This window comes from Panthera uncia, chromosome B4 (genome assembly GCF_023721935.1).
Source record: "Panthera uncia isolate 11264 chromosome B4, Puncia_PCG_1.0, whole genome shotgun sequence".
NCBI lineage: Eukaryota > Metazoa > Chordata > Mammalia > Carnivora > Felidae > Panthera > Panthera uncia.
The window spans coordinates 75,127,221-75,139,579 of NC_064809.1; the positions used below are offsets into that span (position 1 = coordinate 75,127,221).

A 12,359-nucleotide genomic window follows, 5' to 3' on the forward strand; every position below is an offset into this window, starting at 1 on the left:
GCGGCGGCGGAGCTCGGCGGCCGGAGCCGGATCCTGTAGCCCGGGTGTGGGCCCGCGTCAGTCCGTCCCTCCTTCGGCCCCCTCTCTTGTCTTCCGGAGTGTGGCTGGCGGAGCCCGGATGGCGGAGCGAGGCCTGGAGCCCGCGCCGGCCGCGGTGGCGGCGCTGCCGCCCGAAGTGCGGGCGCAACTGGCGGAGCTGGAGCTGGAGCTCTCGGAGGGTAGGAACCGGGCGGGGGGAGCGAGCGCCCGGGCGCCGCTGCGGATCGCGGCGACAGGGAGAGCAGGTCCTCGCCGCGCGCCCTGCTGGCCGTGCGGGCGAGATGGGAGGAGGGTGCCGGAAATCTGGCCCGTGCTCCGAAGGGTCGTCTTCCCTGCTCTCGCACCCCATGAAGTGGGTTTCCTGAGTCGTTCATTGTGTTCTCTGGGTAGGGGTTAAGCAGGGGCTTCGGGGAGAAGTCCTCCCCGGGCCCGGGCTGTTTCTGCACTCCCTGCCCCTCAAAACCCGAGACAAAGCTGCGCCCTCCCGCTTCTTCCCGGGCGTCTGGGCACGGTGGGGGTGGGGGTGAGGCTGAGGCTGAGAGCAGGGTGGCTGACAGCTTTCGCCTGTCCTCTACCCTTTTCGAGGGGAGGGCCCCATGCCTGTTTCAGCTCCCCTCCCCCTTCCAGAAAAAGAGAAAGATACATGGGAAATCCGCAGCATTTCTTCTTCCTCCTTCTTTAACAATGCGAGATGCCTCCCCAGTGACAGGAGTGAGCTAGGAGCAGGGTGGGCCACTGAGGGTCCTAGGGAGATTGGAAGCAGTGGCATTAACCCAGAGAGAGACCCACTGTGCTGTTTTCACACCACCTTTGTCATAAGGGTTTTTTTTCCTGGTGCCTGTATTCGGGGTGAATTTTCCGCATCTGATCACCTTTTGGAGTCTTTGAAGAGAGAAGGAGGGTGACTACCGGTTACATGCAAATCCTGGCCGGCACCCTCTTTCTTTTGACAATGGGTTGGTGCAAGGAGGGTTGGATTTATTTTGAGAATTAAAAGAATGGAGTAAATCGAGCCACTGTTATTGGAGAAGTCCCTTGGACAACAATGAGAGAAACGTTGCTCTGTTGTGGGCATGTGATCAGGCTTCTTGTGCAGTTGTGATCAGTTCTCCATAAAGTTCCTGTTTTTATCAGGGGCTGACTCTGAGACAAAAGCAGCATTTTCTACAAGCTTGATGTCAGTACTGTGGTGGTGTCCTCAGAGTTGCATATTCTTACTGAGTTCCTTGCCAAAGGCCCTCTTTGCTGGCGTTTTTCAAGTGGATTAAATACTGTGGATTTGGAAGAGAAGAATGTGACAAGTTCCCAGGAGAGTTCGGACTTTTTGTTTACTTATCAAAGCATTCTCTCCCCCAGCCCCCTCCCCCGCCAATCCTTTACAATGAAAACCCAGAAGTGGATTTTGAACGTTGCAAATCCTGTTGGGCATACAAGGAAATAATTAATTTTTAATAACCCTGTTAGGTTTTCCCAATATATAGGGAGGTGCTGTTTTCATTTGCACTTAATTGCCAACATATTATTTTTCAATTAATCAGATAGGAGGGTGTTTTTTGCCCATCCCCAGAATCAGTGGTGGTGGATGAGTTGGTTTCTGTGACGTATTTAGAGCCTTACCATCGGTTCTGCCTCTCAAGATAACCTCATTCTTCTCCTATACTAAAATATTGTCATTAAATCTGTAATGATTTCCATTCAAATCTGACTTTTAAAACAGTTAACTTCATAGTAACAGATCAGCTATATTTGATTAGCCAGAAAAGGGAGCGCTTTGGCTGGTTGTTTGTGTCAGAATGAGATTAAAAATAGGAGTTGATTGCTTTTACACAGAGGGAAATCCTGGAAGCTCCTTATTCTTGGTATATCGGCTTCCAGCTGATTATTGTTTACTTCTCTGAATGTTTCTAGAAATGATTCTGAGGAACTGTTTCTAGGACTAACACTGATTAGCTCACCTTTCTCTGGTTTAGAAAGGTGTCAGACTCCTATAAACTGAATGTCAGGACAAGTTCCTGGTTTACTTTCTGATGCAGGATTGCTTTGGTTGACATATACTTAGTTTGAGTTGGTTTCGTGTAGATTTGTACTACGTTGTCCTGTATCTCTTTTAGCAATGGACAACTGGGAAAAATACAGTTGAAAAATCTTGGGCCTGCAGTATCAGCATCTTGGCCATCTGTCTTTTTCTCTTGCTTAAAAATACAGTACAGAGGACGCTTGACTAGAGAAATAGGTAGACATTTTTAGGGATTCAAGTGAAGTGAAAACAACCCACTATCCCCCGGATCTATAGCATGGGATATGTTTGTGATGTCTGTAGTATATTTTGAATGAATCCTGCCTGTTTGTTTATTGTACATTTTCTCTACAGCTGCTGCTCTGACAAAAGTTTTTTTTTTTTTTTTTTTTTTCTTTTTTCCTTTTGAAAAAAATGTGCTTTTAACTGTGTGTTTGTCATGTGTTGCTGGTTTGGGGGAACTTATTCCGTGATTTTATTCTTTTTTTTAAACGTTCGGGCCATAGTTGGTCCTAATTATAATGATAGCCTGAGCTGTATACTGTGAAATAAATTTCTTTGTGCTTGTCTGTATTTTCGGCTGCAGGCTTTGGTCATAGCTCCGCCAACTCTGGGCTGAAATGCAGGTTTGTGCCTCTGTGGGCTGTTTGCCGCAGAGCGCGTTGCAGAGCCCAGGGCTGTGTCTGGTGCTTCAGGCAGGTCACCGTGGACTTAGCGGAGAAAGCTCCTCGAGAATCACTTAAAGTTGAAGTTACAAATAATCATGAGCTTCTCTGCAGATGAATTGAATAGGTAGGAGGTTTCTACAGGTATTCCCATGCTGGGTATTTTCTTCATGATCCACATATATTCTTGTTCCTGCCATATCTATTACATGTTTGACAATAAACTCTGTTGCCTGAACTTTATTCACATGTTTTACCCGAGTGTATGCATCTAAAGTAACACTAATGATGAGATTTATTTGTTGAAACCTGTCATACAAAATACACTGTATAATGATCCTGTGCATTATGTCATCTGGGCTTTGCTGCAACTTGGTGATTAGGTAGAATAGATAGATGTTATTACCACCTCTCTTACCTTTTCTTTTCCTTCCTTCTTTCTTTTCTGTTTTCACAGAAGGGAAAACTTCGAAAGGTTAAGAGGTTAAGTGTTTTGGCTAAAGTTGCTCACGTAATAAGCGCCATTATCCTAAGCTGCCATGTAATTATGGCATCTGTTACCATCGGATGATTTAAATATCTTTACTGTTAGGGCACACACTGTTACCTCTCATTTTTACTCTAAGGAAATGCTATGTAACAGTTGTGTGCCACAGTTCTAAGTAGTCCCCTTGATTCTCTGTCTGAAATCTCTTCCTAGTCTGTCATTCACTTATTTGCTTCAACAGACATTTATTTTGTGCCTACTATGTGCTACGGATACAGAGGTGATCAGGGCTCTGTGTCAGCTTTTAAAGAGCCCTGAATCTGGTAGGGATATCACTTAAATACCAACCAAACAGTATATGAGACCACGATAGAGTTTTGTACAGAGGCTGCCTTCTAAGAAAAGAGGAAGCTATCTGCTTTGTTGTTGTGAAAAAGAACCAGCAGAGAACTATAAATATAAGATGGGATTGTGTGTCGAGATGGTTGTGATCTTGCCCGTGCAGTTCAGTCGTAAGTATGAAGGGAAGAGGGACATAAATCCCATACTTCTGTGGCTTGTCAGAAGTAGCTGAAGTCTTTCAGTGTCCAAAGATGACAGGAAAGTATTCAAGACAAAATAACACAGGAAGGACTCCTGCCTTTTGTGACTTGAACACTTCTCTGAGCACAAACACAACAAATACAGTCACATCCTCCCTTCTCCTATTCCATCACTTATCTCTGGAGTCCATAAAGCATGGTATAGGGCCCACCTTGAAGGTGGAGGGATAAGAGAGGGCCCCTTGCTAGGAGTTGAAGGGAATCCTCTTTAGAAGTGGGGAAGCAGTGGGGGAGTGGAAGAGGGAAAGGGGACGATGCTGGCTAGAGATCATATTTCACAAGTGGGCAAGTAAAATTAAGGAACCAGGAAACTGGGGAGTCCCTCCTGCTTTATCTACAATTGGGAAAGTGGTCCACTTTCCCCAAAATACATAGCACAGTTGTGAATTCATAGGATGTCCGTTTATCAGAAAATTACATCTAAGCAGTTGTCCTACCTAATGCTCGGAGTATTAAGGAAAACAGGGGTGTGGATTTTTAAATAACCCAAACTGGGCATTATCTAAGTGGTTTCCCCAAAACTTGCATGTATATGTTTTTGGTGGGCTACATTCATCTTACGCTGGAACTCATCTTTAGGAATTGCAGTCAGAGCCTGTGGCACATTCCTTTGAAAATCCTCATGGTGACACATTTTCTTTGAGGGTGGAGCTTCATTTTATAGGTTACTTGGAATCAAGTAGAGAAAAACTGGTGATGTTCTTTTGGAGTCCATTTTGGATCTTTTTTTTTTTTTTTTAAACGTTCATTTCAGAGAGAGAGAGAGCGCATGCGCACGCAAGTGGGGGAGGAGCAGAGAGAGAGGGAGACACAGAATCTGAAGCAGGCTCCAGGCTCGGAGCTGTCAGCAAAGAGCCTGACATGGGGCTCGAACCCACGAACCACGAGATCATGACCTGAGCCAAAGTCAGGTGCTTAACTGACTGAGACACCCAGGCAGCCCTATTCTTTTGGAGTCCAAACTAGGTGTGATCGAAAAAATTAGAGCGATTGTAAACCGACTTGAGTTGTGACTGTCAAAAAAGTAGAATGACGTAAACTGGTTTTGAGGGCAGTTCCAGAAGACAAGTGACAAATTGGTTGGTAGAATGAGTCTCCTACTGTAAAGGAGAGTGCTTGTTTGGACACCCTCATTCTGATGTGTTTTTTGAAAAATTATTCTTGTTTGACAGCCCCATAGCATCGGGCTGGAGTTTTGAATGAGAGAAATCGTTAACCCTTCACTTTCAGCCCAACCCCTGGTGGCTGCTTAGCACCTGTGTAAGGATTAGCACCTCAGGGGTGAAAGTTCGGATGATCAGCCAGAACGGGCCCTCACACTATATTTGTATCATGATTAGTACACTTCTCCATGGTCCTCTCTCAGGAATGCTCTTTGAAGAGCTCCTTCCTGCTTGCTTGCCCAATATATTTTCTAATATATTTCGGTTGTTTTTCATTTCACCCCACTGTAAGCTCCTCCAGAGGTAATTCATATCTTAAACCTCTTTAAACAGCTTCCCAACCATTTCTTTCTTGTACTGTTTCTTGTAAATTTTGGCTCACTTCAATTTGATTTGAAGTGAGACATAAAGTCCCTGTCTTGGGGGTTTGACTTTGGTCTGAGGCAGGGTTGCGTAATCATTTGAGAAGCACAGATTTTGGCATCTGTTGGGCCTGGGTCCAATTCCTGGCCTTCACTTACTAGCTCTGTGACCTTGGACAGACTTTGTCCCCTCCCTCATTTTAGTGTTTCCAGTTCTTAAAGGAATGACAATCTCATTGGAGTTGTAAGGTTTAAAATGAGCTGACTATAGTGTGTGGCATTCAGTGGTCACTTGGTATGTGTAATCTTTATTGTTTCTGATAGTGAATGGATGCATAGTGAGTGGCTGTTTTTAATATCTTGTGTTACTTTGCAGAATATGGTTCTGTAGGAAGTGATGACTGGAATCAATTTGTACACGTATTTTTTTAAAGTAAGACCTCACTCCACCATCAGTTGCTCCTGTCGGCACCCTCTACCCTTAGTTCAACACATGTTGGGTCACTGCAGACAGTTGACTGGGGCAAAAAAGAGTAGCTGGTTTGTTTCATACAGACATCTGGCGTGTGTACATTTCCAAGCCTGTAGGTTCTGGCAAATGGCTTTGAAATTTAAGCGTGGTTGCTGAGACTCAAGCATCTAACAGCTATGAAAAGGCACATGTGGGTCTCAGAGCCCTCAAATAGTTTTTGTCTCTTCCTTTTCTTAGTCCTCCGTTTGTCTTTAGTGAACAAAATCTTTCAGTTCCTCCTTCAAAAGTTTTCTTGGTCCTCTTTTTTTTTGAGTTGTGCTTACCACCAACCTTGTCTGGTCTTCTATCTTTAGAGTCTGATTTTTGTCTCCCTTCAGCTCTAGATTGATCCTTTGTTTTTTAAAGATACTGCTTTTATCTAAAGTCATTGCTAAATCCAAGGCTTTTGCCTCTCATTTCTTTAAATTCTAATTTTCCTAAAAGCAAGGATGGTCTCCTATATCCCCTATTCCTAGAGTCTAATGTAGTGCTATTGTATACATCAAGTAGTGCCCTTTCTTTTCGTGATTGATCATAGCCTAGAGGCGTAAGTGAGAGTTTTTCATGTTTTTGTGTTTTTTAAAAAAATGTTTAATGTTTCTTTATTTTTGACACACACACACACACACACACACACACACACACAGTGCGAGTGGGGGAGGGGAAGAGAGAGAGGCAGGAGACACAGAATCTGAAAGCAGGCTCCAGGCTCTGAGCTGTCAGCACAGAGCTCAACGCAGGGCTTGAACTCATGAGCTGCAAGATCATGACCTGAGCCAAAAGTCAGATGCTTAACCAACTGAGCCATACAGGCACCCCATATATTTGTGTTTATAATGAGCAGTTTGCTTTCCCTTGTGGATGCTTGTCCACGAACAAGATCACTTCTGAAGGCCATTTCTTTGGAATTCCATTGCCAATTTCTTTGGATTCATGAGTTGGCTTCAGTGGACCTGGAAATGCTGAAATCATGTGTAGAATTTTGAACATGAGTGCTTATGCGTATCTTTTTGGGAAGCAGAGTTTATAGTTTTCATCAGTATCTTAAAGAGGGCTATGAAGCGGAGTTAAGAACTGTTCTTATTGGGGCATCTGGGTGGCTCAGTCAGTTAAGCATCTGACTCTTGATTTCAGCTCAGGTCATGATCTTGTGGTTCATGAGGTTGAGCCCAGGGCAGGCTCCAGAGCATGCTTGGGATTCTCTCTCCCTCTCTCTGTGCCCCTCCCCACTCTCAAAATGAATAAATAAACTTAAAAAAAAAAAAAAAAAAGAACCATTCTTATTAGCTTGTGAGGAAGGCCAAACTCCCTCCACTTCCCTCCTCAATACTCAAAGCCTTATCTATATCAGTTCCCACCCTTATCCCCTTTCCTTCTTTTCTCAGAGGAAGAAATATCCCCTCTCCTGTTCTACGGTGTATCCCTCTGACTGTATTCTCAGTCCCATCGCTTCTCTGTGATCTTGGCATCCTACTCCATTGATTGATCTGTTCATTCATAGTCTTCATTCATAGTCTTTTTTGTCTTTGTCTCTCTCTCATCTTCAGCCTCTCACTTAACACTTGGTTCTCAGTTCCTTCCCTTCAGCCTATAAATATGCTGAAATTTCTCCCAGTTTAAAAAAAGCAGCTTCCCACAGTCGTGTATTGGAACTGTTTACTCTTATGTGCATGCATTCTCTCCCTCTCATAGCTCCTAGAAGGTGTGGCTTACATTTCCTCTCCTTTCTTTGTTTCCTTTGCTCGTTCCTTCATCCATTGCTTCTGCTTATCAAGCCTCTGAAGCAACAGTCTCCAAGGGCACCGATGACTTCTAATTTCAGACTGAAAAGTACCCACTGGACACAGTATCTTTCCCTGCAGCATTCAATATGGTGAACAGTTATTTTTATAAAACTCTCTCCTTCCTTACCTTTTACGGCATCATTTCCTTCCGGCTCCCTAACTCTTCCTTCTTCTGCTGTCTCTTGAGCTTCTGTTTCTCTTACCCGTCTGATATGGGTGTTCCTGCTATCAGTCATTAGCCTTCATCTCACTTCACATAAACTTGCTGAGTCATCTCATCCATGCCCAGGGCTTTAGCTCTCTTGGCTGTGAGATGGCTCTCTGGTCTGTGTCTCTAGGCCTGACTTCAAGCACTCTGCTCCAGCATCCCACTGGTTCCCCCAGACAGCTGTAACTTAGTGAGTCTGCAGCTGTTCTCCTTATTTCAGTCTACTTCACAAAACCCTGCTTCAGAATGTCCATTTACTTGGGTCAAAAATTTGAGGGTCATCCTTAACTTCTAATGGATCACTAAATCCTGTCAGTTCTTGTTCCTCCCCTCCATTGACCTCGTTTTGGTCTTTGTTCGGGCTCTTATCACCTCTTGCTGAGATTGTTACAGTAGTCTCGTAAGTCATCCACCTGCCTCCAGACCCTTCTCCCTCAAGTCCGTCTTTCTCTATTCTGTGATGGAATGATCATTCTGAAACACAGATCTAATCATGTCCTTGTCCCTGTTTAAGATTTTTCATTGGTTTGACCCATGACCCACCCACGGGATAAAATCCAAGCATCCTTTGTGTACCAAGATCTGCTTGCCTTTGTAGCCTCATTTCCTGCGCCTTTCGTGATTTTCTCCCCTCTAGCCATGCATGCCTAGCTACTTGAGCTACCCTGAATGCACTGGGTTTTTTCATTTCCATGCCTTTGTACACGTTCACTTTCTCTGAGAAATGCCCACTCTGGCATGTTCTTCCCCCTTTTATGCCTGGTTTACTTCTTTTCCACTCAATTTCTTATAAGAAGCCAGCTTTTCTTAAGCTCTCTTAAGAAGTTAAGATCTCTGTGTAAGTAGCCATCAATTATCGAGTGCTTATTATGTAACAGGCCCTGTGCTTAGCTCTTTATATACCCTAGCTGGACGGTAAGTAGCTGCTGAATAAATAGCTCTTCTTACCATAATGAGAGAACTGAGCTAGCTTTTAAAAAGCACCTGAAATGGAGAGGAATACAGTGTGTACCAGACCTGGTCCCATAACCTGATCTTTCCCTTTCTCACTACCAGTGACAGTATCATTCTGAAACAAATGGCAAAGAGATCAGAACAGTGGATTTAACGGGGCACCTGGGTGGCTCAGTCGATTGAGTGTCCGACTTCGGCTAGGTCATGATCTCACAGTTTGTGAGTTCGAACTCCATGTTGGGCTCTGTGCTGACAGCTCAGAGCCTGGAGCCTGCATTGGATTCTGTCTCCCTCTCTCTCTGACCCTCCCCTGCTCATGCTCAGTCTCTCTCACTCTCAAAAATAAATAAACATTTAAAAAAACCAAACAGGGGCGCCTGGGTGGCTCAGTCGGTTAAGCGGCCGGCTTCGGCTCAGGTCATGATCTCGTGGTCCGTGGGTTCGAGCCCTGCGTCGGGCTCTGTGCTGACAGCTCGGAGCCTGGAGCCTGTTTCAGGTTCTGTGTCCCCCTCTCTCTGACCCTCCCCCGTTCATGCTCTGTCTCTCTCTGTCTCAAAAATAAATAAACGTTTAAAAAAAATTTTTTTTTAAAAACCAAACAGTGGACTTAATGGTCATTTAGAATTGGGTTAGGTCTTGTGTTTGCCATTTATTGTGTGATCTCAGGCAGGTCTTAGAAATGTGCTTCTAATCTAAAACTGCTGAAGATAGGTGTGTGATTTCCATTTTCTAGAGACTTGTTAAAGAACGTGAAGCCTGAGAGTACAGTGTGCTGGGATGGGAACCCAAGTCTGCTTGGCTCCAAACTCCATGGGTTTCCACGCTGCCATCTGCCTCTGTCTCCCTGAATCATGTTGCAAATCATTTCAGCAAAATTCTTTTCCATCCTAACTATTGGGCTCTAGTTTTCTTAGGATGCAGCTTCTGTCTGTGGAGTTTTGGAGGTGGCGCTGCCTGGAGGGGAAAGAATGAGAATGTTCTGTCCTATTTTCTTTTCTTTTCTTCTTTTTTTTTTTTAATGTTTATTTATTTATTTTGAGGGAGAGAAAGAGAGAATCCCAAGCAGGCTCCATGCTGCCAGCACAGAGCCTGATGCGGGGCTCGATCTCATGAACCGTGAGATCATGACCTGAGCCGAAATCAAGGGTCAGATGCTCAACCGATTGAGCCACCCAGGCGCCCCTGTTCTGTCCTATTTTCAGAGAAGAGATGTGAAATTAATTTTTCTTCCTTGAATTGAGATGATGATGATGAGAAGCTGAAAGGGGGAAATGCAAGAGGAAAATATTTTGGATGCTACACAGGACAGTCCTAAATGAAGATCCAGGGGTCTGTTGTCTTTGAAAGGTCCTTGGTTTGCACTGATCTTGAGCTTCTAGACTGTAGAGAGGATTGTGGTTACATTCTTGTTCAGAAAGTGTTTTTAGTGTTTTGCTTTTTTCTTAGGGTATTTAATGTTCAAATTTAAAGTCAACGTAGAAGTTAATGCAGGTACTTCTGTGACATGTATTTTATTTGTTTGTTTGTTTGTTTGTTTATTTATTTATTTATTTTTGAGAGAGAGCATGTGCATGTGCAGTGGAGGGGCAGAGAGAGAGGGAGAGAGAATCTTAGGCAGGCCCCATGCCCAGTGCAGAGTGCAACTCGGGGCTTGATCCCATGACCTTGAGATCATGACCTGAGCCGAAATCGAGAGTTGGACGCTTAATGGACTGAGCCACCCAGGCGCCCCTGTAAATGACATGTACTTCAATTGATTATTTTCTTGGAATTATTTCTTGTTTTGTGAAGGAATAGTGCTCTAATATCTCTTTATTTTTAGAGCATTATTGCTTTCATGGATGAATTAAAGCATCTTAGGGTTTTTCTTTCTTCTCTCTGTCTCCTTTTTTTTCTGAAGAACCTTGGATTCTGTTGTTTCAAGTTACTCATAGCCTGGAACTTGTGGGTTTTAACTCAGGTCAGGCATGCTTGCGTTACAGTGCTGACCAGTCTTGTCACTGAATCTCCTTTTAAAAAATCAACCCCGCAGGAATTACTAGGTAGAAACTTCTGATAGTTTTTTGTTTAGTAAATCTGTGACCGAGGCAAACAGGCTGTCTTACATTTTTTTTAATTGAGTTAAGGTTTCACATACAACATTATATTAGTTTCAGGTGTACAACATAACACTTGGATATTTGTGTATATTGTGAAATGATCATAATAACTATAATAATTTTCATCACCATACGTAGTTACAAAATTTTTTTTTCTGTCTCAAAATTTTAAATTTTTTTTTTTCAACGTTTTTTATTTATTATTTTTGGGACAGAGAGAGACAGAGCATGAACGGGGGAGGGGCAGAGAGAGAGGGAGACACAGAATCGGAAACAGGCTCCAGGCTCCGAGCCATCAGCCCGGAGCCTGACGCGGGGCTCGAACTCACGGACCGCGAGATCGTGACCTGGCTGAAGTCGGACGCTTAACCGACTGCGCCACCCAGGCGCCCCTCTGTCTCAAAATTTTAAAGAGTTGCCATCCTTTATTGGATTTTTCTCTGGTCTGGAGAAACTTTCATTTTTAAATTAAACATGTAGAAAAAGCATTGGTATGAATTTTTCTCCCATAGTTCTTTGCTTGTTTTTTTTCAAGGACCAAGGGAAGTACTGGAAGATGAACTTCCTGTTCAAAACACCACCTTCCTCATTTGTTGGTTCTCTAAGCTCTGATTGCTAACATTACCCCTGTATTATAGCTATTTTTCAGACGATCTCAAACATAGATATATGCATGTGTTATAACATGCATATGTTTTTGCATACATATTCTCACCTCCCTTTGTAAGCTGTTTGAGGACAGCATGTGACATCCTTCAGCATAAGTGCTTTTCAATACTTATTCAACCAGTGAATGAGTCTAGACCCTGTCATCAGCCTCCCTGTCTTTTCTTATTTTTTACTAGTTTCCACCGGACTCTTCTATTATAGTCAGACTGGTTTCCTCACCCTTTTTCCTGACAGGCTCATTCTTTTCTTTCTGCCTTTGCAGTGACTCCTTTCTTTGTCAGGACTGCCTTCTTTCCTATTAAAATTTCCCCATATTCTAGGGTCTGGCTAATGTTCCCTTGGTCATGAAGCCAGCTGACTGCTTTAGTTCATATTAATCTCTTCTATTTTTAGACCATCGTATGCGGTAACAGAGTTTAACACCTAACTGACCACTATTATTTGTTTCAATTATTTTGCCTCCTCATTTGGACTTTTGTGAGTGTAATGGCAAGGTCTTCTACCTTTTGGAACTCATGTAAAGTGCTCAGCATATCAATATATCAGTAAAGGTGTGCTGAACACATTTATTTATAAGACCTATTGAAAGGATGAGAGATGCAAGGAAGGCAAATTGCCTTCTTTCAGGGAGCTTTCAATCTAGTAACTTCCCAACAAATAGCTGTTTGGGCGTAAACAATATTAATATGTTAATTTAAGTAATTGTTTTTTAAGCACGTAGAAGCATTTTTGTTTTCTGCTTGAATGATGACATAGCATTTAAAAGGGTCCCATTTGAAATGATTCTGGGAAGATGGCA

General features: G+C 43.4%; 1 protein-coding gene across 3 annotated transcripts in view; it reads left to right on the forward strand.

The window, feature by feature from the left end:
• The first annotated feature begins 6 nt into the window (after window positions 1-6).
• The window catches only part of DIP2B (disco interacting protein 2 homolog B), a 226,750-nt gene continuing 214,397 nt past the window's right edge, over window positions 7-12,359 (forward strand). For all 3 annotated transcript variants that reach the window (XM_049627296.1, XM_049627297.1, XM_049627298.1), the window contains exon 1: window positions 7-218. In XM_049627296.1, coding sequence (XP_049483253.1) covers window positions 119-218 — 100 coding nt within the window. In that variant the 5' untranslated portion in view covers window positions 7-118. The remainder of the gene's footprint in view (window positions 219-12,359) is intronic.